The sequence below is a fragment of the Pogoniulus pusillus genome, chromosome 36, assembly GCF_015220805.1.
Source record: "Pogoniulus pusillus isolate bPogPus1 chromosome 36, bPogPus1.pri, whole genome shotgun sequence".
Taxonomy (NCBI): domain Eukaryota; kingdom Metazoa; phylum Chordata; class Aves; order Piciformes; family Lybiidae; genus Pogoniulus; species Pogoniulus pusillus.
The window spans coordinates 2292103-2317608 of NC_087299.1; the positions used below are offsets into that span (position 1 = coordinate 2292103).

General features: G+C 56.9%; 1 protein-coding gene across 2 annotated transcripts; it reads left to right on the forward strand.

Moving 5' to 3' along the window:
* Positions 1-1296: 1296 nt before the first annotated feature.
* Positions 1297-24712, forward strand: SZRD1 (SUZ RNA binding domain containing 1). Of its 2 annotated transcripts, XM_064171906.1 has the most exons (4): positions 1297-1389; positions 14632-14681; positions 18700-18951; positions 22244-24712. In XM_064171906.1, the coding sequence occupies exons 1-4, from the start codon at positions 1339-1341 to the stop codon at positions 22344-22346; spliced, it is 456 nt and encodes a 151-aa protein (XP_064027976.1). In that variant the 5' UTR covers positions 1297-1338; the 3' UTR covers positions 22347-24712. The 2 variants fall into 2 exon arrangements, with proteins under 2 accessions (XP_064027976.1, XP_064027977.1); XM_064171907.1 differs by lacking the exons at positions 1297-1389; positions 14632-14681 and adding an exon at positions 15149-15260.
* Positions 24713-25506: the final 794 nt, after the last annotated feature.

A 25506-nucleotide genomic window follows, 5' to 3' on the forward strand; every position in this document is an offset into this window, starting at 1 on the left:
GGGATGCTATCGCTGGTGGAGCACCTGGGTACAGCGACTCTTTGTTCACCAACGTGGTTAGATGGTCATAGTCTGCTCTATTTCTGTGCTGCACAGACTTAACATGCATTCTAGCAAGAGCTGTGCTCCACCAAGGTTGGTTACAATCAGAGGGTACAGGGTTACATGTAGGGCATGGGTAGGTCAATATACCATAACAACCTGAGGGTCAGCCCCTGGGGCTGGCTAAACTCTGCCCACCTGCAGCTGGCACTGCACCCTCTGCAGCTGCATGTGGCGGTAGGGGGGAACTACCCAGCGCCTGGTATCTTAACTCCTGAGATGGACTCACAGTCTCACAGCATCACAGTCTCACAGCATCACAGTACCACCAAGGTTGGAAGAGACCTCACAGATCAGGAGCACATAAGTGACCCAGCATTGACCTCTCTGCCTGTGTGTGTTTGTGTGTGCAGCCACAAAGATCACCTCAGGCTTTGGTCCACGAGGGAAGGGTTGGACAAGAATTGAGACTGGGAGTAGTGTAGGTCTAATTGATGAAATTAGATAAAGAAATAGAGTATCACAGTGTCACAGTGTCACAGGATCACCAAGGTTGGAAGAGACCTCACAGACCATCAAGTCCAACCCTTTAGCACAGAGCTCAAGGCCAGACCATGGCACCAAGTGCCACGTCCAGTCCTGCCTTGAACAGCTCCAGGGACGGCGACTCCACCACCTCCCCGGGCAGCCCATTCCAGTGCCCAATGACTCTCTCAGGGAAGAACTTTCTCCTCACCTCCAGCATAAATCTCCCCTGGCACAGCCTGAGGCTGTGTCCTCTTGTTCTGGTGCTGGCCACCTGAGAGAAGAGAGCAACCTCCTCCTGGCCACAACCTCCCCTCAGGTAGTTGCAGACAGCAATAAGGTCTGCCCTGAGCCTCCTCTTCTCCAGGCTAACCAATCCCAGCTCCCTCAGCCTCTCCTCGTAGGGCTGTGCTCAAGGCCTCTCCCCAGCCTCGTTGCCCTTCTCTGGACACGCTCAAGCATCTCAATGTCCCTCCTAAACTGGGGGGCCCAGAACTGAACAGGGGCTGCGGCGGCTGAGGCAGCGCTGCCGAGCAGAGCCATGGCTGCCTCCTTGCCCGGGCGGGGCAGGGGACGTGTGCGGTGTGCAGGCGCCGCGCACACGCCTGTGTCCGGCCGCTCCCTGCAGCCGCTCCTCCCGCCCGCCAGGGGGCGCTCCCGGGCGGACCATGCGCGCTCAGCAGGGGGCCCGGCGGCGGCGAGCGGCGCATGCGCAGAGGCGGGGGGCGGCGGCGCACGCGCGGGCGGCGGCGGCGGCGGCGGAGGATTAAAATGGAAGATGAGGAGGTCGCCGAGAGCTGGGAGGAGGCGGCCGACAGCGGGGTGAGGGAGGCGGCTCGGGCCCGTAGCGGGCGGCCAAGGGAGAGGAGAAGGCGGCGGCGCGGAGCTTGAGGAGGCGGCGGGGTGTGCGCGGCCGGGCGGCGGGTCCGGAGAGCCTGCTAGGCCTCTTAAAGGGACCGCGGCCTCGCCAGGCGTGGAGGGGCTGCGGTCTGGCCCCAGTCGTTCCCGTTCTCCTCTGTTTCGTTTCCCGGTGCCGGGGATGCCACAGGGAGCCGTTCTGCCAGGCTTTCCACCCCCGTTTTCTACTCTTGTCTCCTCCCGGCCTTGTAGGGCTGCGGGCAGGGCGGCAGGGGTTGGTCAGGGCGGGTCGGAGCCGAGCCCAGAACAAAGCTCCTGCTGCCGGGCAGCCTGTGTCAGGTGCTGGGAGGCCGGCGGGCGGCTCGCTCCCCCTGCTGAGGGGCTCCGAGGAAACGGTGTCTCCCCGGCGTGACGGGGAGGCCTGTGGGGAGAGGCCGGTGGGTGTCGTGGCGGGGCCGGGGGTGCTCCTCACCAGCCCTTTCTCCCCCTGGCTGGAGACGAACGCTTCTTCCTTAGGACATGACGTGGGGAGAGCCTTAGCGTGGCCTAGAGCAGCTTCCAGCATCGTAGCTGAAGTTTGTCGCCTGCTTTTAATAGCTGGAGTTGTCACCACGTCTCTCACGCCCGGAGACTCTGAAACGCATCTGTGCCTTGCGCTTGCAAAGCCAAAATCCTCCTCTTGGCAGCAGCGTGGGTGGGGGAGCTGCAGGGTACTGCCAGCAGGGAGAGGAAACCATCTCTGCCAGGCCAGCTCCTGCCTCAGTGAGCTCAGCCTCCTCCTCCTCCGTGATCAGAGGGCAGAAGGACATCGTCACAGGGACTCGGTGAGAAGCCTGAATTTGATTCTGCTCAGGAGGTTGGATTACTGCTGGCCAGAAAGAGGGGAGCCAACCGGCGCCTGTAACTCGATGCCCTGGGAGCAAGCCTGAGAGGTGCCAGTGGCAGGCTGGCCCTCTCCCCTGGCTGCTCACAGGCAGCCTTGTGCTGGAGTTAATTCTGTCACTCGGGGAGGCCTGCCATGAAGGGACATAGCTTGTGTCTGGGGAGCTGATGATAGCTCTGGCCTTGAGTAATGGTTTAAAACCGTAGGGCTGCTCAGAGCCTGCCTCTTGGTTGTCTCTCGTACCTTTTACAAGCCCTTAGAAGGGAAAATCGCTGTCACCTGCCCTTTCTCGTGGCCTTTTCCAGCCCAGCCTGCTAAGAATTCCTGTTCATAAACCCGGGGGTGCTTGTGCTGCTCAGCAGGAGCCTCTGCCACGCTCGCAGCTGCTTTTGCAGTTGTTGGGGCTTGGGGTGTCTGCAGGAGCAGTTGGAGCAGCAAGAGCAGCGAGCTGCCTGTGGCAGAAGTTCTCCTTGTGTAAGAGAAGAGACAGGAGCTGCCTTCTGGCATCCATCATGCTTCAGGGAAGGTCATTTTCAAGCCTGGCCTGGCAGGAAAGAGATCCTGAGCTGCTGTTAGCATCTGCTGGAAGCAAAGCAGGGAGGGAGCAGAGGAAGGCCCAGCCTCGTTTTTGATGGGTGCTGGTGCAGATAGGGACTGTGGACTCTGTGTGCTGTGACAGAATCAAAGCTGCCAGAGGTAGGCAGGTGAGAGAAGAGGAAGAGAGAGCAGGAAGAGGCTGTGCTGCAGAGCAGGCAGCATGACTGACTCACTGCATAGCAGCTGAAGGGGACTCTGGGTGCCCTTCTCTGCTCCCCAAACTCTGCTGCAGTCAGGCAGGGGAGCAGGGACCTGCCTGGGTGAGGTGGGTCTTGTGGGAAAGCTGCCAGAGGTGAAGTGATGGGCAGGAAAAGCCAATGAGCTGCCCTCAGCCTGTCATCACAGGGGTTTGGTTTTGAGGAATTGCCTTTGTTCTGTCTTTATCTTGCTTGGTAGAGGGCTGAAGTGGCACAAGACAGGTCACAGCAGCACAGAATGGTTTGGGTTGGAAGGGACCTTCAAGATCAGCCAGTTCCAACACTCCTGCCATGGGCAGGGACACCTCCCACTAGCCCAGGTTGCTCAAGGCCTCATCCAGCCTGGCCTTGAACACCTCCAGGCAAGAGGCAGCCACAGCCTCCCTGGGCAGCCTCTGCCAGTCTCTTCCCACCTTCATGGGGAAGAACTTCTTCACCATGCAAAAGTGAGACAAGGCAGACATGGTCAGTTAGAATCATAGAATCAGGCAGGTTGGCAGAGAGCTCCAAGCTCAGCCAGCCCAACCTAGCACCCAGCCCTGCCCAACCAACCAGACCATGGCACTCAGTGCCCCAGCCAGCCTTGGCTGCAACACCTCCAGCCACACAGACTCCACCACCTCCCTGGGCAGCCCATTCCAGTGCCAATCACTCTCTCTGACAACAACTTCCTAACAACAGCCAGCCTCAACCTGCCCTGCCACAGCTTCAGCCTGGGGCCCCTTCTTCTGGCCCTGGCTGCCTGGCAGCAGAGCCCAACCCCACCTGGCTACAGCCTCCCTGCAGGCAGCTGCAGGCAGCAATGAGCTCTGCCCTGAGCCTCCTCTGCTGCAAGCTGCACCCCCCCAGCTCCCTCAGCCTCTCCTCACAGGGCTGTGCTCCAGGCCCCTCCCCAGCCTTGCTGCCCTTCTCTGGACACCTTCCAGCACCTCAACAGCTCTCTTGAATTGAGGAGCCCAGAACTGGACATAGATACTTCTTGAGGAATATGCAATAAACCATAAGAGACCCCAAGGTGAAGCTTTGAAGACACTTTTGCTCTTCTAATACCTTACACAGCTGAGAACCTGAGTTAGTTATTTAGACCCTTCAGCACATCTCAGAGGGAGTAGTAGAGGAGATCCATGAGAGCTGGGATGTGCTACCTGCCTCTCTGGGTGCAATCTCTTAATATTCCACCCTGAGGATGTTCCTGAGGACAGAAACTACATCAGATTCTCAGTGCTGGTCTTTTTATGTCCAGTGTTTGATGTTAGGCTGCAGCCTTCTACTGGAGGCCTTAAAGAAGGTGGTTCCTGTGGAGAGGCAGCTCCTGTGGTCACCTCATTTATCTCTTGCACATCTGCCTTTCAAAGCAGGCAACAAGCACTGAAATCTCATTAGCTTGGGGGAACCCCTCCCAAAACAGCCTGATACAGATCTTCTGCTTTGGTCTGGTCGTCAAGCAGCTGTAAATCAGATCCTCATGGATGGGGTTTTTTTCCTAGGGATCTTTAATATGGCTTCTGCTTGTCTTCTGTCTCAGCAGCATTGCTTGCCAGAAACAGGAGCAGCACCTTGGGTGTGTGCCATCCCCACTGAGTGCCCATATGCCAAGCAGATGCCCTCTGCTCTGACAGCTTCCCCCTACCCCAGGAGTCCTGCAGGCACAGCAGAACTCTGTGGGGCCTCCAGATCTGTGTTACCTAATTGCCACCTAAGGAAATCTTCAAAAGGTTGGGGGAATGGGGAAGGTTTTGCTTCTCCCTGAGGTCCAGATGGAGAACCAGCCTGGGAGGAAGCAAGGAGTTGCCTGAGTGTGGAGTAAGGACCGGGAGAGCTGGCTTGGAACCTCAGCCTGGGTTAGTAAGCACTAAGGTGACTTCAGACATGGCTGCTTTGCCTTCTGCCTGGCTTCAGGGCTGAGGGAACTCAGGAGTGAGAAATCTGCTTGAGGCACTTGAGTTCAGTTATCTCATTGCACTAATGATTAAACACAGGGGGGCAGCTGGGCTCCAAAAGCAGGGCAGTAGCCCCGTGTGCAGGGTCACAGGTGAGCCCCTGGCACTGCACTGATTGCTTATTCCTGAGCTGACAAGGCTTTGACTGTGTCCTTAATTAGTAACTTGGCTCAAGTCAGAATCCTTCAGAAACTCCTGGCACAAGGCTTGGTTCAGTGCCCTCTGCACTGGGTGCAGAACTGAGTGGTGGCTGGGCACAGAGAGGGCTGGGAATGGAGCTAAGCCTGGTGTCTGGTCACCAGTGGAGTCCCCCAGGGCTCAGCACTGGGGCTTGTCCTCTTTGATGTCTTTGTCAGTGATTTGGGTGAGGGCATTGAGGCACTCTGTCTGCAGCTGGCACCAAGCTGGGTGGCTGTGCCCATCTGCTTAGAGGGTAGGGAAGCTTTACAGTGGGGTCTGGACAGGGCAGAGCCATGGGCCAAGGCTCATTGGGTGAGGTTCAACAAGGCCAAGGGCCAGGTCCTGCACCTGGGTCACAACAACCCCAAGGGGAGCTCCAGATGTGAGGATGATGTTGGAGAGCTGCAGCTTGGAGAGGAGGGACCTGGGGCTGCTGCTTGGCACTCACTGCACAGAGGCAGCAGTGCCCAGCTGGCCAAGCAGGCCCCTGGCATGGTGGCTTGGGCCAGAAGCAGGGTGGGCAGCAGGGCCAGGAGGTGCCCATCCCCTGTGCTCAGCACTGGGCAGGCCACAGCTCGAGTGCTGTGCTCAGCTCTGGCCCTCACTGCAGGAAGGACACTGAGGGGCTGCAGCCTGTGCAGAGCAGGGCAGCGAGGCTGGAGCAGGGCCTGGAGCAGCTGGGGGTGGGGAGGGGCTGAGGGGGCTGGGGGAGTGCAGGTGGAGCGGAGGAGGCTGAGGGAGACCTCCTTGCTCTCTGCAGCTGCCTGCAGGGAGGTTGGGCAGAGGAGGGGGCAGCCTCTGCTGCTTGGTGCCAAGGGACAGGAGCAGAGGGAATGGTTCCAGGCTGCCCCAGGGGAGGCTGAAGCTGGATCCCAGGAAATATTTCTGCCCTGGGAGGGTTCTCAGACATTGGAATGGTCTGCCCAGGGCAGTGCTGGAGTCCCCAGCCCTGGGGGTGTTCAACATTGGGGTGCTTAGGGCTATGGTTTAGTGGTGACCCTGCAGAGCTGGGTGGAGGGGTGGGACTGGGTGAGCTTGGAGCTCTCTGCCAGCCAAAGATACCCTGGGATAAACAGCAGCAAGGGAAACCCTACTGGACTTTGTCCCTCATCCATGGGGCTGGGGGCTGTGCCCTGCCTGTGACACAGTGCTTTGTGAGGGCCCTTGCACTCGCACCAGAGGTTGGCCAAAAGGAAAGCAAAGCTCATTTTTGTCACCTCCAAGCTGTCCGTGTGCCAGGGGCAGAGGGCTGACTGCCACGGGTGTCACACACCCCCCCCCCCCCCCCACGGCAGCAGGTTGACTGGTCACAGGTTTTGGCTGGTGTCACTTTGAGTTGCTAAATGGAATCAAAGTACAGAGGAGGCAGAGGGGAAATATTTTGGCGTGTGTGGCTGTGACCTCTGCTCTGCTCTCTGCTTGTGCCATCAAAGGCTGAATTAATGAGGATCTGGTGGGGCAGGAGCTGTGCCTCAAGGAAAGCCCTGAGGGTAGCTGCTGGGTTTTGTTGCCAGGGTGCTGAGGTTGGGCTTTGACTTCACACCAACTTCTGCTGCTGGGTATTTGCTTCAGCTGTTTGGAATTGGTCAAACAAATCTTCAGGCTGGGAAATGAAGAGTTTCTGTTCCTGCTGCTCAGTGCTGTAGAGGCAGAGAATGCTTGAGGAGGGCTTGAGTGTGGCTTGAGGAGGGCTTGAGTGTGGCTTCAGGTCAAGCTAGAACACAACTAGCTGAGTTTAAAAGAGACTAATGTGTGGCCTGCATTAGCAGTGGTGTGGCCAGCAGGACCAGGGCTGTCCCCCTGGACTCGGCAGTGGTAAAGCCACAGCTTGAGTTCTGAGTTCAGTTTTGGGCTCCTCACTCCAAGAAGGTCATTGAGGGGCTGGAGCAGGTCCAGACAAGGGCAACACAGCTGGGGAAGGGTCTGGAGAGCGGGGCTGGGGAGGAGCAGCTGAGGGAGCTGGGGAGGAGGAGGTTGAGGGGAGACCTTGTGGCTCTCTACAGCTCCCTCCAAGGGGTCTGGAGCCATATGGAGATTGGTCTCTTCTCCCAAGAAACAAGCAGTAGGATAAGAGGAAAAGGCCTCAGGTTGTACCAGAGGAGGTTTATGTTGGGCATGAGGAACAGTTTCTTCACGGAGAAGGTTGTCAAGGCCTGGAGCAGGCTGCCCAGGGAGGTGCCTGAATCCCCTCCGGTGGGGAGGGGGTCTCAGAGATGCAGAGATGTGCTGCCAAGGGCCGTGGTTTAACCCCAGCCTTGGTGGAGTTGAACTGGATGCCCTCAAAGGTCTTTCCCCTATGGATCTGTGAGAGAAGAGGTGGCTGTGGGTTGGGAATGAGGAGGCTCCTTCCTAGGAGGGGACGAGCAGGGCTCTGGGGCTACTGCAGCGAGTCCTGGAGGTGCGAAGGGCAGGGAAGGAGAAGCCTCTGGAACGCCTCTGACATGTCCCTGCTGGGAATACCCTTTGGCTCCTGCCAGCCTCCTTCCCAAAAATACTGCTGGCTCTGGTTTCCCCTCTGCTGGCTGCCCAGCAGCCAAACCTGCCTGTGGCAGCTGGAAAAGCCAGCACAGCTTCAAAGCATCCACGGCCGCGTCCCTGCGCCGCTGCCAGCGTTCCGTGTCAGCAGGGAACCTGGGGGAGTAATTAATGGAGCAGCCTCGGGACCTGGAATGTTCCACTAATTAATAGAAGATTAATTTCTCCTCAGAGGAGAGGAATAGGTAACTAACAAGGAGTTGGCTTTGGGATTATCTCCTCCTGCTCTGCCTCCGGAGTGGTTTTGGTGAAGCAGATACCTGCGGGTCCAAGTGGTTTGGTACCTGTGGATGGCTTTGGTACCCTCCAATGTTAGAACACTGCTTGGTTTTATTTCTTCTAAACACAGCAATGTGACCCAGGCCTTGAAGGTCTCTCCTGTTTGTGAACAAATGCCAGAGTGTCTGAATGTGCTTTCAGTAAGCAGACAGAGCTCTGAGTCCAGTGTCAGCGTGGGAGGACCTCCAGCCTGAATTCATAGAATCACAGAATGTTTTGGGTGGGAAGGGACCTTCAAGATCAGCCAGTTCCAGCACCCCTGCCGTGGGCAGGGACACCTCCCACTAGCCCAGGTTGCTCAAGGCTTCACCCAGCCTGGCATTCAGTACCTCCAGGGAGGAAGCAGCCACAACCTCCCTGGGCAGCCTGTGCCAGAGTCTCCCCACCTTCACTCTCAGAATTTCTTCCTTGTCTTCAGTTTCATTCTCCCCTCTTCCAGCTCAAAGCCATTGCCCCTAGTCCTGGGTTTGACTTTATGCAGAGTTGGAGTGAGCCAGGGTGGGAGCTTGTGCCTGGGAGTAACCTTCAGGCACAGCAAAGGATGTGGGTAGTGGTTTTTAGAGCTGTGTATTTGAAATGTTCTCAAACACATTGGAGAGCCCAGTCCCTTCTTGGGGCTTGTGCTGTGCCTGGTAGGTGTCTCCTCTTGATTTCAGTGAAGCATCCTCATTTTGGATGAGAGAAGAGCAAGTCTTGCTCTGCTGAGCCCCACCCTGCAGTGCTGGGGCAGCTCTGGAGTGCTGGGCACAGACAGGGACCTGCTGGAGCAGGGCCAGAGGAGGCCACAGCAGGGCTGGAAGGGCTGGGAGGGCTCTGCTGTGAGGCCAGGCTGGGAGAGTTGTGCTTGTTCAGCCTGCAGAGGAGAAGGCTCCAGGGAGAGCTTCTGGTGGCCTTGCAGTGCTTGAGGGGCTGAGCAGAAAGCTGGGAACAGAGTTTTGGGCAGGGCCTGTTGTGGCAGGCCAAGGGGTGATGGACTGGAACTAAAAGAAGGAGACTGAGAGTGGAGAGAAGGGAGAAATGTTTGCCCCTGAGGGTGGTGAGAGCCTGGCCCAGGCTGCCCAGAGAGGTGGGAGCTGCCCCATGGCTGCCACCACTGCAGCTGAGGTTGGTTGTGGCTCTGAGCAGTTGCAGATGTCTCTGCTGAGGGCAGGGGACTTGGACTGGATGAGCTTTAGAGATCCCTTCCTGCCCAAACCAGGCTGATTCTCTGGCATAAGGGTCTGGGTGAAGACCAAGCCTCTGCCTCCTCCAAATGTTCTGTGGAGGTCTCTTGCTGAAGCTGACTTCAGGAGCCCCAGCAGTTATCTTGTTAGTCCTGTCCCTGTCAGCAGTCTGGAGCTGCTATTACTTAGGCTGTTCAGAGTCTGCTGGTGGTGAGGGCAGGATCATTCTTGATACACATCCCACAGTGACTCTAATGAAGTTCTGCAGACACCACCTTGGGCTGACTCGAGCCTAGAGCCCATGTGAGTGTCTGAAACTATGGGGACAACCTCCATGGGGACATCCTGACTCGAAGGACATGTGTTGTGAGGTGTTGGGGAAAAGGTTTCTCTTCAGCTTGTCCAAAACGTCCCAGCATCAGCAGCTGTAGCAGTGAGGTTCTTCCTTAGGGTGAGAGACCCTGAGAGTGAGGCATCCCCTTCTGCTGTGCTCTGCTGGGACCCCACCTGGAGTCCTGCAGCCAGCTCTGGAGCCCCTGGGACAAGAGGGCTGTGGAGATGCTGGAGAGTGTCCAGAGCAGGACCAGGAGGATGCTGAGAGGCTGCAGCAGCTCTGCTGTGAGCACAGGCTGAAAGAGTTGGGGCTGTGCAGGCTGGAGCAGAGGAGGCTCCCAGGTGACCTTCTTGTGGCCTGCCAGGAGCTGAAGGGGGCTACAAGAACGCTGGGGAGGGACTTCTGAGGCTGTGAGGGAGTGGCAGGAGTGGGGGAAATGGAGCAAAGCTGGAGGTGGGGAGAGTGAGGCTGGAGGTGAGGAGGAAGTTGTTGAGCAGGAGAGTGGTGAGAGGCTGGAATGGGTTGCCCAGGGAGGTGGTTGAGGCCCCATGGCTGGAGGTGTTTGAGGCCAGGCTGGCTGAGGCTGTGTGCAGCCTGCTCTAGGGTAGGGTGTCCCTGGGCATGGCAGGGGGGTTGGCACTGGCTGCTCCTTGTGCTCCCTTCCAGCCCTGACTGATTCTAGGATCTAAGCTTCAATTTGTCTCCTCCTGTGCTTTCCAGGAAGTATTTTCTTGATCCTTTCATGCTTTGCTGTTTTTCTCCTCTGCTTTCAAGGGTAGGATGCTTGTGGTGGAGCTGGAGTTGAGTTTCCATGACGTCCTCAGCTACGAATGCAGCTTAAATGTCACAGGACAGTGTCTTCTTCAGGCTGTTTGTTTGGGTCTTTTTTAGCACCCAGACATAATAGCACTAAAAATACTTTGCTGAGATTCTTTACTAATCTGGGGTGTAAATGAGGCTTAGCTTTTGGTTACATAAAGAAGTTGGTTTGGGAAATGAAAGCTCAGAGAGGCCTCCTAAGGAGGTTAATAACTGGGGGCTGTACCCTCCAACCTGCCCAGCTCCTGGTTCCATGCTTGGTGATGCCCTCCAGTGCCAAATCGAAGAGGTCCTGCAGTACCTCTGGGCTGCTGCAGGGCTCCTGCCTGCCGAGTCACAGCCTAATTTTACCTGGTTCCCCACACAGCTCCCTGCTGACGTGACCCAGCAGTGGAAAGGGAATGACATCAGCAGATGAGCAGCACCAGGGACTGATTCGTTTCTCCTCTTAAGGAGGAGCCATGCCAAGGTGTTCCTGCTTGGAAATTGGTGTGGCCTCGGCCCCGGCACGAACCGGTGGCTGCTGCAGCCTGCCAGTGCCAGAGCTTGTTTGTGCGGCTCTGGAGGGACTCAGAGGTTGAGAGCATGGCTGGAGTTGGAAGGGACAGCAAAGATCAGCCAGTGCCAACCCCTGCCATGGGCAGGGACACCTCCCACCAGCCCAGGGTGCTCAAAGCCTCATCCAGCCTGGCCTTGAACACCTCCAGGCAGGGGCAGCCACAGCCTCCCTGGGCAGCCTGTGCCAGTTTCTCCCCACCCTTGCTCTCAATAATTTCTTCCTCCTCTCCACTCTGTCTCCCCTCTCCCAGCTCACAGTCACTGTCCCTTGTCCTGTCACTTCAGGTCCTTGTCACAAGTACCTCCTCAGCTCTCCTGTAGCTCTCTTCAGGTACTGGAAAGCTGCTCTAAGGTCTCCCTGCAGCCTTCTCTTCTCCAGTGGCACCACCTCTCCCAGCCTGTCCCTGCAGGAGAGGTTCTCCAGCCCTCTGGTCATCTTTGTGCACCTTCTCTGGCCACATTCTTAACAGGTCCACGTTCTTCTTGTGCTGAGGACTCCAGAGTTGGACCCAGCACTGCAGGTAGGGTCTCAGCAGAGCAGAGAGGCAGAATTATTCTGAATGAGTAGGTGAGAGTGAAACTGAGGCTGAAAACGACTTGTTTGGGGTGCTGTGGTGGCAGAGTTTGGTCAGGCATTGGCACAGGCTGCCAAGGGAGGTGGTGGAGTCACCATCCCTGGAGGTGTTCACAAAATGAGTAGATGTGGCACTTTGGGACATGGTCTGGTGGTCATGGAGGTGTTGGTAGGAGGTTAGATTTGATCTTCAAGGTCTTCTCCAACCATATTGATTCTAGGATTCCTTGGCATAAGTTTGTGTGTGGTGAGCAGCTTGAAGAGCTTTGGGGCTCTCCTGGCAAGAAGCTCAGGCTGTGATGGCAGAGCTGTGGGCAGATGTGAGGAGCTGTGTGGCCCTGCTGGCAGGTGGTGTGACAGTGACCTCAGGCAGGATGTTTCTGAGGTGCTCAGGTCCAGCTGATGCTTTGCACTGACAGGATCTCCTCGTCTGACAGTGCTGACCCCAGCGTCAGCCCTGGGGCTGGCCTGCCAAGCCACCAGGAATGTGGCAGTGTGGCTATTGTCAGTGCAGAACCTCACCTGCCCTGTGGCTGTCGTGGGGCTTGTCACACTTCTGTCCCCCACGGCCCTCACCATGGGTCATGGAGCTTCTCTGATCTGGTTCTGACTCGTGGCTGCTTCTGGAGCCACTATGTGGCACCAAGCACTGGGTGCAAGGACTTGGGCTGCTCTAGAGTGTGCTTTCCTCAGCCTGTTCTGCCTTCCCTCTTCCCCCATGTGCTGAAGGATTTAATAAGAGAGATTTAAGGCAGGTTCCTTCTGGAAGGCCCTGGGGAACTGCCTGAGCCTGAGGAAAGAAGTGTGGCCAGCACATGGAGGGAGGTGATTCTGCCCCTCTGCTCTGCTGTGGTGAGACCTCACCTGCAGGGCTGTGCCCAGCTCTGGAGCACGCAACACAAGAGGGACATGGACTTGATGGAGCTGGTCCAGAAGAGCCACCAAAGATGATCAGAGGGCTGGAGAGCCTCTCCTGCAAGGAGGAGAGAGTTTGGGCTGTTCAGCCTAGAGAAGAAAAGGCTCCAAGGAGACCTTTCAGTGCCCGAAGGGGCTACAGGAGAGCTAGGGAGGGACTTTTGACAAGGGCTTGCAGTGACAGGAAGAGGGACAATGGCTTTGAGATGGAAAAGGGGAGACTGAGACTGGAGATGAGGAAGAAATTCATAGGAATGAGGGTGAGGAGAGACTGGAACAGGTTGTCCAGGAAGGCTGTGGCCACCCCTGCCTGGAGGTGTTCAAGGCCTTGAGCAACCTGTGCTGGTGTGAGGTGTCCTTGCCCAGGGCAGGAGGTTGGAACTGGATGATCTTAAAGTTCCCTTCTAACCCAACCTATTCCAGGCTTCTGTCATCTGAAGGTCTTTTTCAACAAGGGAATTCCATGACTCACCTGTGCCCTGCCCTTCAGCTCAATGCCACATGAAGCCCCTGATTCATGCAAGTCATCACCTCCCAGTGCAGTCCGGTAGGAACTTCTGCTTCCCACCCACTTTGTTGTTGTTGTTGTCCCCAATTTCCTCCTAGATGGAGGGAGGCTACCAGGAGCTGCTGGGCTGTGGCCTGGCCAGACACTGAGAGGCCTGGAGCACAGCCCTGTGAGGAGAGGCTGAGGGAGCTGGGGGGGTGCAGGCTGCAGCAGAGGAGGCTCAGGGCAGAGCTCATTGCTGCCTGCAGCTGCCTGCAGGGAGGCTGTAGCCAGGTGGGGTTGGGCTCTGCTGCCAGGCAGCCAGCAAAGGAAGAAGGGGACCCAGGCTGAAGCTGTGTCAGGGCAGGCTGAGGGTGGATGTTGTTAGGAAGTTGTTGTCAGAGAGAGTGATTGGCATTGGAATGGGCTGCCCAGGGAGGTGGTGGAGTCTGTGTGGCTGGAGGTGTTGCAGCCAAGGCTGGCTGGGGCACTGAGTGCCATGGTGTGGTTGGTTGGGCAGGGCTGGGTGCTAGGTTGTGCTGGCTGAGCTTGGAGCTCTCTGCCAGCCTGCCTCATTCTTTGATCTTGCAGACTTGTGCTCATTCCCTGCTTACTGAGGCATCAGGGAATTGCTGTGCAAACCATTTGGCTCCCTGGCTTGTGCCTGCTGGGGGTTCTGACAAGCAGGGTAAGGCTCCTCTGGCAGCCAGCTTAAGTCAGCCCCAAAAGTAGAGCAAGCACCTCCTGCCAGAAGCTTGGAATTTCCTTCACTGTTGCCAGTTATGTGCTGGTGAAACTAGGACACAGGTAGGGTAGTTCTTTGGGTTTTTTTCCCCTTTCTCCTCGATGGTTAAGGAAACTCAGGGCCCATCAGAGCCTCTTTTTATAGCATCAGCAGCCTCCAGGATCTAAAGACTCTGGCACCGTCGGGGAAGGTTACCTGAGGAGAAAGCCAGGCCTGAGAGCTGCCTCAGATATTTTTCCCTCCTCCTTCGATGTAGCAACACTTCTGGGTGTAATTGCTCCTCTTGCAGCAGGTAAACACCTTGGCTGGGGCAGACAGCAGCCGTGGCCAGGAGCTGCCAAGCCTGCAGCCGTGCGCCGCTGGCGCTGGAGCTGATGAATTCATCTTCCCGTCCAGCGATGACTCTGCAGCTCTGCCTGCTGCAGGGCTCAGCTCTGCTCTGACAAGTGCCTGGCTGCACGTTGGGCAGGGCAGGGACTTTTTTGGGGGAAGGAAGGTTCTTGCAGCAAGCAGCTGGAATGTGGACCTGCCAGCCAGGCCTCCAAATGGCTGCGGGCTCTGGGGCTGAACTCCAGCCTGTGGACTGATGCGCATCGCCTCAGCCAGCTGCTGCTTCTCTGGCCCAGGAGCTGGCGCCAGTTCCTCTTGCATCTGGGGGTCCCTTGCTGTGTGTTCCCATGGCTCTTCACTCTTAGCAGAGCTGCCTTGCCAGATGAAGCCCTTGAAATGCTGCCCTGCCACCAGGACACGCAGGATGCACGGCCTGCTGTAGGTGCACCGATGGCTGGGGGGGGGATGGACGCTGTGACTTTGCTCCTCTCTGCCTCTCGGTTTGCACATCACCCTGGGATGGAGGCAGAGGCTCGCACTGCCTGCTTTGCAGTGCCACCCTGCTGAAGAGGGAGGTTAAATCTGTCGGCAGGCAGGCTGAAGAGATGAGCAGACTCCCAGTCTCCAGGAAGGACCTGCAGAGCCTCATTTTTCTCTCCTTGCTTTGCAGGAAATAGACAGACGGTTGGAAAAGAAGTTGAAGATCACACAGAAGGAAAGGTAACTCTGCTGCACCGTTTCCCGAAACACCTCCCCGGGGGCCTCTCGGGCATCTGAAGACCTGAGAGATGGGAACGGTGGGGGAGGAGTTTCAAACTGAGCAGAGAGTGCCGGGTCAGAGTACAGAGTGCTGGCTTGGAGCTCGGGAGAAGGGAAGCTCAGTTACTGTGCCACTAGATGGCCCTTTGGATCCAGCACTGAGAGTGGTCTTATTTCAGAGCCCTGTGTCCCAGGCTGCATGCAGGCACAGCTCTGGGGAAGCCATTAGAGCATAAAACCACTCCAAGGAGGACATGGGTGAGTCAGGCAATCCCAACTCATGGCCCCAAAGTGGCTTGCAGGCTCTTGCATCAGCGAGACTTTTTCCTGCTTCCTTTTGAGTCAGGGTGGGTGTGTTTAAAGTGTGCTGTTGTCACGAGCAAAACTGTTTGGGATCACTTCTGACAGGTTTTTTAACCCCCTTTGATTTGTCAGCCACTTCAAAAGAGGCTTGGTGCTACTTCTCTGGAGCTTCCACACAGAGAAGGGACCACTGGAACAGGCTGCCATGCCCCCCTCCCTGGAGGTGTTCAAGGCCAGGTTGGATGATCAAAGATCACATTGGGTGCTTCTGTGCTCCACAACCTCCCTGAAGGTGTTCAGGACCAGGCTGGATGAGGCCTTGAGCAACTTGTTTTAGTGGGAGGTGTCTCTGCCTATGGTAGGAGGTTGGAACTGGCTGAGCTTTGAGGTCCCTCCCAACCTAAACCATTCTGTGATGGTAATTGATTCATGCTAATTGCTGGAGAAGAGAAGGCTTGGAGGAGACCTTGGAGTGGCCTTGCAGGATGTGAAGGGGGCTGCAGGAGGGCTGGGGAGGGACTATTGAGAAGGTCTGGGAATGGCAGGAGGAGGAGAAGGAGGAATGGGTTTGAAGTGTCAGAGGGGAGGTGGAAAGTGGATGTGAGGAAGAAGTTGTTTGCAGGGAGGGTGGTGAGACACTGGCACAGGTTGAGGGTGGTGAGACACTGGCACAGGTTTCCCAGGGAGGTTGTGGAGCACAGAAGCACCCAATGTGATCTTTGATCACATTGGGTGCTTCTGTGCTCCACAACCTCCCTGAAGGTGTTCAGGACCAGGCTGGATGAGGTCTTGAGTGACCTCTTCTAGTGGGAGGTGTCCCTGCCTATGGCATGGGGTTGGAACTGGCTGAGCTTTGAGGTCCCTTCCAACCTAAACCATTCTGTGATGGTAATTGATTAATGCTGATTGCTCCTGGAGGTGGAAGAGTGCAGGAGGAGTTCCCACACCTGACCTTACCAATTCTGCAGGTCAGGTCTTGCTCTGGAATCACAGAATCATTCAGATCATCAGGTCCAGATGTTAACCCTGCTCTGCCAAGCTCTCACTAATCAGAAGGTGACTTTCCCACAAGGATGGGTCTTGCTCAGAGAGGTTTGATCAAGCTCTGCTTGCCCCCTCATTAACCATGGGTATCTTAGAATCATCCAAGGAGGTTGTGGCTGCTCCCTCCCTGGAGGTGTTCAGGACCAGGTTGGATGAGGCCTTGAGCGACCTGTTCTAGTGGGAGGTGTCTCTGCCTATGGCAGGGGGGTTGGAACTGGCTGAGCTTTGAGGTCCCTTCTAACCTAAGCCATCCCATGGTCAGTCAGAGAATGGTTTGGGTTGGAGGGGACCTGAAGCTCATCTGGTCCAAGCTCCCCTGCAGTCAGCAGGGACCTCTGCAACTCGAGCAGGTTGCTCAGAGACCCAAACAACCTGACCTGGAGTGTTTCCAGGCTTGGAGTGTTTCAAGAGCTGTGTGGGCATGGCTGAGTAAATGAAGTGGTGGTGAGAAGTCCTATCAGAACCCAGAGCCACTTCTGCAGTGGTCAGGCACTGGCACAGGCTGCCCAGGAAGGTGGTGGAGTCCTCATCCCTGGAGGTGTTCAAGAAGAAATGTGTGGCCATGCTGTGGCTGTGGCACCTGGGGACATGGTGTGGTGGCCATGGTGGGGTTGGCCTGGTGGTTGGACTGGGATTGGCCTGGTGATTGGACTGAGGTTGGCCTGGTGGTTGGACTGGATGATCTCAGAGGGCTTTTCCAACCAAAACAGTTCTATCATTCTTCCACCTCTCTGGGCAGCATGGGCCAGCTGATCTGGGCTAGAGCTACCTAAAAGAAGCTTTTCTCCACACTCCAAACCCTTTGGGGAGACACTGGAACCTTTTGGGGAGACGCTGGCACAGGCTGCCCAGGGAGGCTGTGGCTGCCCTCTGCCTGGAGGTGTTGAAGGCCAGGTTGGATGAGGCCTTGAGCAACCTGGCTCCAGGGGATGCTTCCCTGCCCGTGGCAGGGGGGTTGGAACTGGCTGATCCTCAAGGAGCCTTCCAACCCAACCCACTCCATGATTCTATTAAAACAGAAGCAGTGCCCAAGGCTGGCTCTGAGAAGCAGTTTGTCAGGGTTGGAGTGGAAGGTTCAGTGTCCTGGTGAGAGAAGCCCTAAAAGCCTTTGCAGGGGGTTGAGCTGGGGGGGGGCTGTACCATCCCATTGGATATCAGGAGCAGTCTCTTCCTGCAGGAGCAGTCAGGCATGGGAACAGGCTGCCCAGGGAGGTGGTGGAGTCCCCTTCCCTGCAGGTGTTCCAGAAACCTGTGGGCCATGGTTTAGTGGCCATGGTGGTGTTGGGTTGGTGGTTGGACTGGATGTCCTTGGAGGGCTTTGCCAACCCAGACTGCTCTGTGATAGCTTCAAGTAGAAGTGCTAAAACTTTTGCCCAGTGTCTGCTTCCCCTTCCCTCTGTCACACTGAGTGCAGCAAGCCCTGGTTTGCTGCCCCATCCTGACCTAAGCTCCTACCAAGCCACCTGCTGCCTGTTCTGCTTCAGGCTTACAAACATAACAAGGCCTTTAATTATGCCAGGCTGCCTCTTAATCAGGGCAGTGCCATCTGATGGGAGAAGTGGCACAGTCAACTTGCTGGAGAGCAGGAATCCATCCAGAGGGTCCTGCACAGGCTGCAGAGCTGTGCCCAGGTCAACCTCATGGCATTCAACAAGGCCAAGTGTAAGGTCCTGCACCTGGGTGGGTGCAATCCCAAGCACAGCTCCAGGCTGGGTGGGGAATGGCTGAGAGCAGCCCTGAGGAACAGGCCCTGGGGGTCTGGGGTGAGGAAAAGCTCAACCTGAGCCTGCAGTGTGAGTGCAGCCCAGAGAGCAACCCTGTGCTGGGCTGCAGCCAGAGCAGTGTGGGCACAGGGCAAGGGAGGGGATTCTGCCCCTTGGCTCTGCTCTCCTCACACCCCACCTGCAGTCCTGGGGGCAGTTCTGCAGCCCCCAGCACAAGCAGGACATGGAAGGGTTGGAGCCAGCCCAGAGGAGGCCACCAAGATGCTGAGAGGGCTGCAGCAGCTCTGCTCTGAGCACAGGCTGAGAGAGTTGGGGCTGTGCAGGCTGGAGAAGAGAAGGCTTGGAGGAGAGCTTGGAGTGGCCTTGCAGGATCTGCAGGGGGCTGCAGGAGGGCTGGGGAGGGACTATTGAGAAGGTCTGGGAATGGCAGGAGGAGGAGAAGGAGGAATGGGTTTGAAGTGGCAGAGGGGAGCTGGAAAGTGGATGTGAGGAAGAAGTTTGCAGGGAGGGGTGGTGAGAGACTGGCACAGGTTGAGGGTGGTGAGAGACTGGCACAGGTTGAGGGTGGTGAGACACAGACACAGGTTGAAGGTAGTGAGAGACTGGCACAGGTTGAGGGTGGTGAGACAGTGGCACAGGTTTCCCAGGGAGGTTGTGGAGCACAGAAGCACCCAATGTGATCAAAGATCACATTGGGTGCTTCTGTGCTCCACAACCTCCCTGAAGGTATTCAGGACCAGGCTGGCAACCCTGCCCTAGTGAGAGGTGTCCCTGCCTGCTCTGGGAGGTGTTTTGGAGCTGACTGATCCTTGAGGATCCCTCCCAACCCAACCCATTCTCCGGGTCAGGAAAACAGGAACCAACTCACACACCTGGGGGCTTTGTTTTGTTCTTTTTTTGCCCGGCAGAAAATCCAAATCTCCTCCCCAAGTGCCCATTGTGATCCAGGACGACAGCCACCCAGCTGGGCCTTCCCCTCAGATCCGCATCCTGAAGAGGCCAAGCACCAACGGAGTGCTCAGCACCCCCAACTCCGCCAGCAGGCCGGCCCTGCCCGTCAAGTCCCTGGCACAGCGCGAGGCCGAGTACGCCGAGGCCAGGAAACGCATCCTGGGCAGTGCCAGCCCTGAGGAGGAGCAGGAGAAACCCATTCTGGATAGGTGAGCAGCCTGCTTCCAGGGGGCTGAGGGGATCCACTCTGGGTGGGTGAGGAGAGTCGTTCCAGGTGGGTGAGGGGATCCACTCAGGATGGGTGAGGAGAATCGTTCCAAATCGGGGAGGGACTCTGGATAGGTGAGGGGATCTGCTCTGGCAGGATGAGGAAATCCAGGTGAGATAGGTGAGGAGACTCATTCCAGGTGGCTGAGAGGATCCACTCTAGCAGGGTGAAGCAACTCAGGTGAGATAGGTGAGGAGAATTGTTCCAGGTGGCTGAGGGGATCCACTCTAGATGGGTGAGGAGACTCATTCCAGGTGGGTGAGGGGATCCACTCAGGATGGGTGAGGAGAATCGTTCCAAATCGGGGAGGGACTCTGGATAGGTGAGGGGATCTGCTCTGGCAGGATGAGGAAACCCAGGTGAGATAGGTGAGGAGACTCATTCCAGGTGGCCGAGGGGATCCTATATAGATGGGTGAGGAGAATTGTTCCAGGTGGGTGAGGGGATCCACTCAGGATGGGTGAGGAGACTCATTCCAGGTGGGTGAGGAGATCCACTATAGATGGGTGAGGAGACTCATTACAGGTGGGTGAGGGGATCCACTCTAGATGGGTGAGGAGAATCGTTGCAAATCGGGGAGGGACTCTGGATAGGTGAGGGGATCTGCTCTGGCAGGATGAGGAAACCCAGGTGAGATAGGTGAGGAGACTCATTCCAGGTGGCCGAGGGGATCCACTCTAGCAGGGTGAAGCAACTCAGGTGAGATAGGTGAGGAGACTCATTCCAGGTGGCTGAGGGGATCCACTCTAGCAGGGTGAAGCAACTCAGGTGAGATAGGTGAGGATACTTATTCCAGGTGGGTGAGGGGATCCAGTCTCTCAGGATGAGGAAACCCAGGGAGATAGGTGAGGAGACTCATTCCAGATGAGGGGGATCCACTCTGTCAGGATGAGGAACCTCACTCTGGGTAAATGAGGAACCTTGTGCTTGTCCTGTGGTGGTGACATCCTGTGGTGCACCTACCCTGAGGTGGGCACAAGGTTGTTTGTTGAAGACATATGGTGTCCTGTTGCCTATCATCTCCATGCTCCAGGGAGTCCTTCTGGTGGCCTTTCAGTGCTTCAAGGAGTCAGTCAGAAAGCTGGGGAGAGACTTTTGAGCAGGGCCTGTTGTGAAAGGACAAAATAAAGGGAGATTCAATCTGGAGAGAAGGGAGAGATTTTCATCCTGTGGGTGATGAAACCCCTGCCCAGGTTGCTCAGAGAGGTGGGAGATTGCCTCATCCCTGGAACCATTCCAGGTCAGGTTGTCTGGGGCTCAGAGCAACCTGCTATAAGGTTCAAGCAGGACCAGTGTAGGGATTGTCCCCTTGTACTGGACAATGGTGGGACCATGCCTTGGGTACTGGGTTCAGTTTTGGACCCCTCACTCCAAGAAGAACATGGAAGGGCTGGAGCAGATGAAGAGAAGGGCAAGGAAACTGCTGAAGGCTTTAGAGAACAGGGCTGGGAAGGAGCAGCTGAGGGACTGGGGTGGTTCATCCCAGAGGAAAGGAGGCTGAGGGGAGATGTTCTGGCTCTCTACAACTCCCTGAAAGGAGGAGCCAGGTGGAGTTGGTCTCTTGTCCCAAGGAACGAGTGGAGAAGAAGAGGTAGCCTCAGGTTGCACCAAGGGAGGTTTAAGTTGGCCATGAGAAGAAACTTCTTCCCTGAAAGCATTCTCAAAGGCTGGACCAGGCTGCCCAGGTAGACAGCTGAATTCCTGTCCATGGAGGTGTTTCAGAGCCACAGAGATGATGTTCTGAGGGCTATGGTTTAACCCCAGCCTTGGCAGAGTTTGAGAGTGGTTGGACTGGATGCTCTTAAAGGTCTCCTCCAACCAAAACCATTCCATGATCCTCAGAATCCAGCTGCAGCTGCCTGTGCTCACTGCAGGGGAGATTGGGGACAGAGTGGTTGGAGAGCAGCAAGGCAGGGAGGGCCTTGGGGGATACTGGTTGACAGCCAACTGAACATGAGCCAGCGGTGTGCCCAGGTGGCCAAGAAGGTCAATGGCATCCTGGGCTGGCTCAGGAGCAGTGTGACCTGCAGGAGCAGGGAAGTTCTTGTGCCCCTGTGCTCAGCACTGCTCAGGACACACCTGGAGTGCTGTGTCCAGTTCTGGGCCCCTCAGTTTAAGAAAGATGTTGAGGTGCTGGAAGGTGTTGAGAGAAGGGCAGCAAGGCTGGGGAGGGGCCTGGAGCAGAGCCCTGTGAGGAGAGGCTGAGGGAGCTGGGGGGGTGCAGCCTGCAGCAGAGGAGGCTCAGGGCAGAGCTGATTGCTGCCTGCAGCTGCCTGCAGGGAGGCTGTAGCCAGGTGGGGTTGGGCTCTGCTGCCAGGCAGCCAGGGCCAGAAGAAGGGGCCCCAGGCTGAAGCTGTGCCAGGGCAGGTTGAGGCTGGATGTTGTTAGGAAGTTGTTGTCAGAGAGAGTGATTGGCACTGGAATGGGCTGCCCAGGGAGGTGGTGGAGTCTGTGTGGCTGGAGGTGTTGCAGCCAAGCCTGGCTGGGGCACTGAGTGCCATGGGTTAGCTGATTAGAAGATGTTAGGTGATAGGCTGGACTCGATGATGTGTTTAAACTGGCAGAGGGGAGATTGAAAGTAGACGTTAGGAAAGGGTTATTTACAGTGAGGGTGGTGAGACACTGGCACAGGTTGAGGCTGGTGAGACACTGGCACAGGTTGAGGCTGGTGAGACACTGGCACAGGTTGAGGGTGGTGAGACCCTGGCACAGGTTGCCCAGGGAGGTCGTGGAGCACAGAAGCACCCAATGTGATCAAAGATCACATTGGGTGCTTCTGTGCTCCACAACCTCCCTGAAGGTATTCAGGACCAGGCTGGCAACCCTGCTCTAGTGAGAGGTGTCCCTGCTTGCTCTGGGAGGAGGAGGAATGGGTTTGAAGTGGCAGAGGGGAGATGGAAAGTGGATGTGAGGAAGAAGTTGTTTGCAGGGAGGGTGGTGAGAGACTGGCACAGGTTGAGGGTGGTGAGTGACTGGCACAGGTTTCCCAGGGAGGTGTTCAGGACCAAACTAGATGAGGCTTTGAGTGACCTTTCCAGTGGGAGGTGTCCCTGCCTAGGGCAGGAGGTTGGAACTGGCTGAGCTTTGAGCTCCCTCCCACCCTCAACCATTCCATGCTCTCCAAAGGCTTTTCCAACCCGTTTCATTCTACGATTCCGAGGTTAACCCAGAGCAGACTTTCACTGCTGCCTTCCAACCCCAAACCCTTCTACCTCTGTTCCCCCCCACCCCAGGCCGCCGAGGATCTCGCAGCCGGAGGACAGCCGACAGCCCAACAATGTGATCAGACAACCGCTGGGCCCCGATGGCTCGCAGGGCTTCAAGCAGCGCAGATAAACGCGGACCAGAGGCGGCGCTGCCAACCGCGGGGACGGACAGACGGACTCGAGCAAAGGGAACTCCCTGGTTTATTTGCACTGTGATCCCTCTTTTGCTCTGCCCACTGTGACCTTCAACCCCCACGCACTGTGACCTCCCCTTTCCACACCCACTGTGACCGGCAAACCGAGAAGGGCTTGTCCGTTCTATCCCCCCCCCCAAAACCAACCCCGTAACCAAAAGGTGGGGGGGGAGAAAAGGGGGGGACAGAAGAGGTTGGGAGGGGGTTGGAAAGGCCTCGGGGTGGGTGCAGGGAGAGCTGCGTGTGTGTGGGTGCGCCGCTGGGGGGGGCAGCTGGCGCCAGCAATAATGGTTGTGCTGCGGAGCTGCCGTGCGGGGGCGAAAAGGAAAGAGCAAAGAAGCCGAGGGGAAGGCTCTCCCCGGCTGCACTCGGTGCTCTCACGGCCTACGGAGCAACTCTGCTTTCCAAGGATCTTTTTTTCTTTCTTTGGATTCTTGGATTTGTTGTTTTGATTTTTCTTTCCCCCCTTCCCCCTTCCCTTCTTTTTGTTTTCCCCGGAGCAGCTCCGCAGAGTGCACGGGAAAGGTTTTTTTTAAAGCCTTGGGTTGAATTCTGGAGAGGTTTTTTTTTTTACCTCTTCCAAAGGAAAAAAAAAAAAGAGAGAGAGGGGAAAAAAAAGAAAGAAAAAAAAAAGGAGTTTTAGTGAATTTCTGCCATTTTCCTGGCTCAGGTTTGACAAACTCCTGCTTCTGGTCCTGTTTCTCCCCCTGCCGAGCGCGGGGAGGTGTCCTCCTGTCGGACCTGGCCTTTCCCAACGCCTTTAGGAGCCTTCATCTCCTTCATGTCTTGCACCTCTTCAAGCTTGGCTGGTGTTTTCTGCTGGCTTTTGAGGAGAAGCTTCGAAATGCAGCTTTTTGTTGGTTGATTTTCCTCTTTTTTTTTTCTCTTTTCCCTTCTTTTGTGTTTTGGGGAGAAGGGAATGTAGATGGATCCCGTGGAAATCCTCTCTGCCTGGCTGCTCTGTGATGCCAGGTGGGGGAAGGATTAGGGCTCCATGGTGAGGAGGAGGAGGAGAGCTGGCACCGCTCTGCTCCGTGAAGTAAGGAGGTGGCCCAAGGAGGAGCCCAGCTCTGGACTGTGTGGGACAACAGGAACCGCCACGGCCCCAGGGGCTTCCCGACGCGAAGGCTCCCAGCGGCTCCCAGCGGCCACTCGGTCACGGTACGAGCTGCGTTTGCCTCCAGCAGTGGCAGACATCAGGGTCAACCCAACAGCCTCGGATCCAGCGTGGATGGTGCCACCATCCTTCCCGGCGCCTTGCCAGGCTTCAGGGAAGGGATTTTCTTCCTCCAGCTCCCCGGGAAGAGGATGAGGAGGCTCAGTGCTCTGCGGGAACGTGGCTGTTCCCCCTCGGCTGAAGCTGACCTACCTTACCATCGCTTGCGAGCGAGGGATTAGATGAACACTAAAAGTGCTTCTTGGAGGGGTTGGTTACCTAGAAACCAGGTCTGGTTCTGGAGGGCTGAGGCGGTAGGGGGAGGGGGGGGTGCAGCCTTCCCTGCCTGCATCGTGCTCGGTAGGTTCGAGGGTAAACGAGCAGAAAGCGGCGCCGGGGAGCGACCCCTGCAGAAAGAGGTGGCTTGGAAACCTGGCTTCGAAACAAACCCAAGCGGGGAAATAAAACCTCCCTGTGTGCAAACCAACCTGCTGCGGCGTTCATTAGCTGATGAAAGCTGCTGGAAGGACCCGGCGCGGTGGGGATGGGCGGGCAAGGGGCCAGCAGAACGTCCCCAGCTGCTGGGGCTTCGGTTTGGAAGGGAAGGGGGTCTCGTTTATCCTCTTCCCCCAAGCTTAGGGGGGGTCTGGAGGAGTACCCGACGGGGGTGAGGGGGCAGCGGGAGGGCAGAAGGCTGTCAGCAATAACCGCAGTCACCGCTCCGCTCCTTAATGAGCACTAAAGGATCGCTTTTCATGGCCAAAACGCCCCAAAGCCACCCAGTTCCCGGGCTGCGCTGGCCAGCGGTAACGGTGCCGTCACCTGCACCCAAACCTCCCCATTTCCAGCACCCAAATCGTCGTCTCCAGCACCAAAACCCTCCATTCCCGTCACCAAAATCTTCGTCACCGGCGCTGAAATCTCAGTCACCGAAACCTGCCGGTTGCTCCATCCCGGTGCCCAGGATACGTCCCCGCCCGCGGGCAGGGCTCGGCGGCGTTCCTGCGGGAAGCTCCTTCGTGCCCCCGGCCCCGGGGGAAGGTGGAGGAGCGAAGCCGGGAACTGCCTGTTCTCCCCCCACACCCGCGCCGGGAAGAAAACCCCTTTTATAAATGGTATTTTAAAATAAATGTCTTTAAACTTTTACCGACCTCAGCCTTGTGGTGTTCCTCCTTTGGCCTCGTCTCTCACAGCGGCTGCTGCAAGAGGGCTCTTTGTGGTGGCAGCTTAAGATCCCAGCCTGGATAGAGTCATAGAATGAGGCAGGTTGGCAGAGAGCTCCAAGCTCAGCCAGCCCAACCTAGCACCCAGCCCTGCCCAACCAACCAGACCATGGCACTCAGTGCCCCAGCCAGCCTTGGCTGCAACACCTCCAGCCACACAGACTCCACCACCTCCCTGGGCAGCCCATTCCAGTGCCAATCACTCTCTCTGACAACAAATTCCTCCTCACATCCAGCCTAGACCTCCCTTGCCACAGCTTGGGGCTGTGTCCCCTTGTTCTTTGCCTGGCAGCAGAGCCCAACCCCACCTGGCTCCTCAGGAAGGTTACATTTGGAAGTGTTTGGATAGAATTGTGCTGATTTGTAATCAGGGGCACAATGTCCACCTGGAGACCAGTGCCAAGTGGATCCCTCAGGTCAGTGCTGGCACCAGTGCTGCTGAACATCTTTGTCAGTGCCATGGGCAGAGCAATTGAGTGCCTCCTCAGCAAGTGTGCAGATGGCACCAAGCTGTGTGGCACAGTCGACTTGGTAGAGGGCAGGGATCCATCCAGAGGGACCTGGGCAGGCTGCAGAGGTGTGCCCAGGTCAACCTCAGGGCATTCAACAAGGCCAAGTGTAAGGTCCTGCACCTGGGTGGGTGCAGTCCCAAGCACAGCTCCAGGCTGGGTGGGGAATGGCTGAGAGCAGCCCTGAGGAACAGGCCCTGGGGGTCTG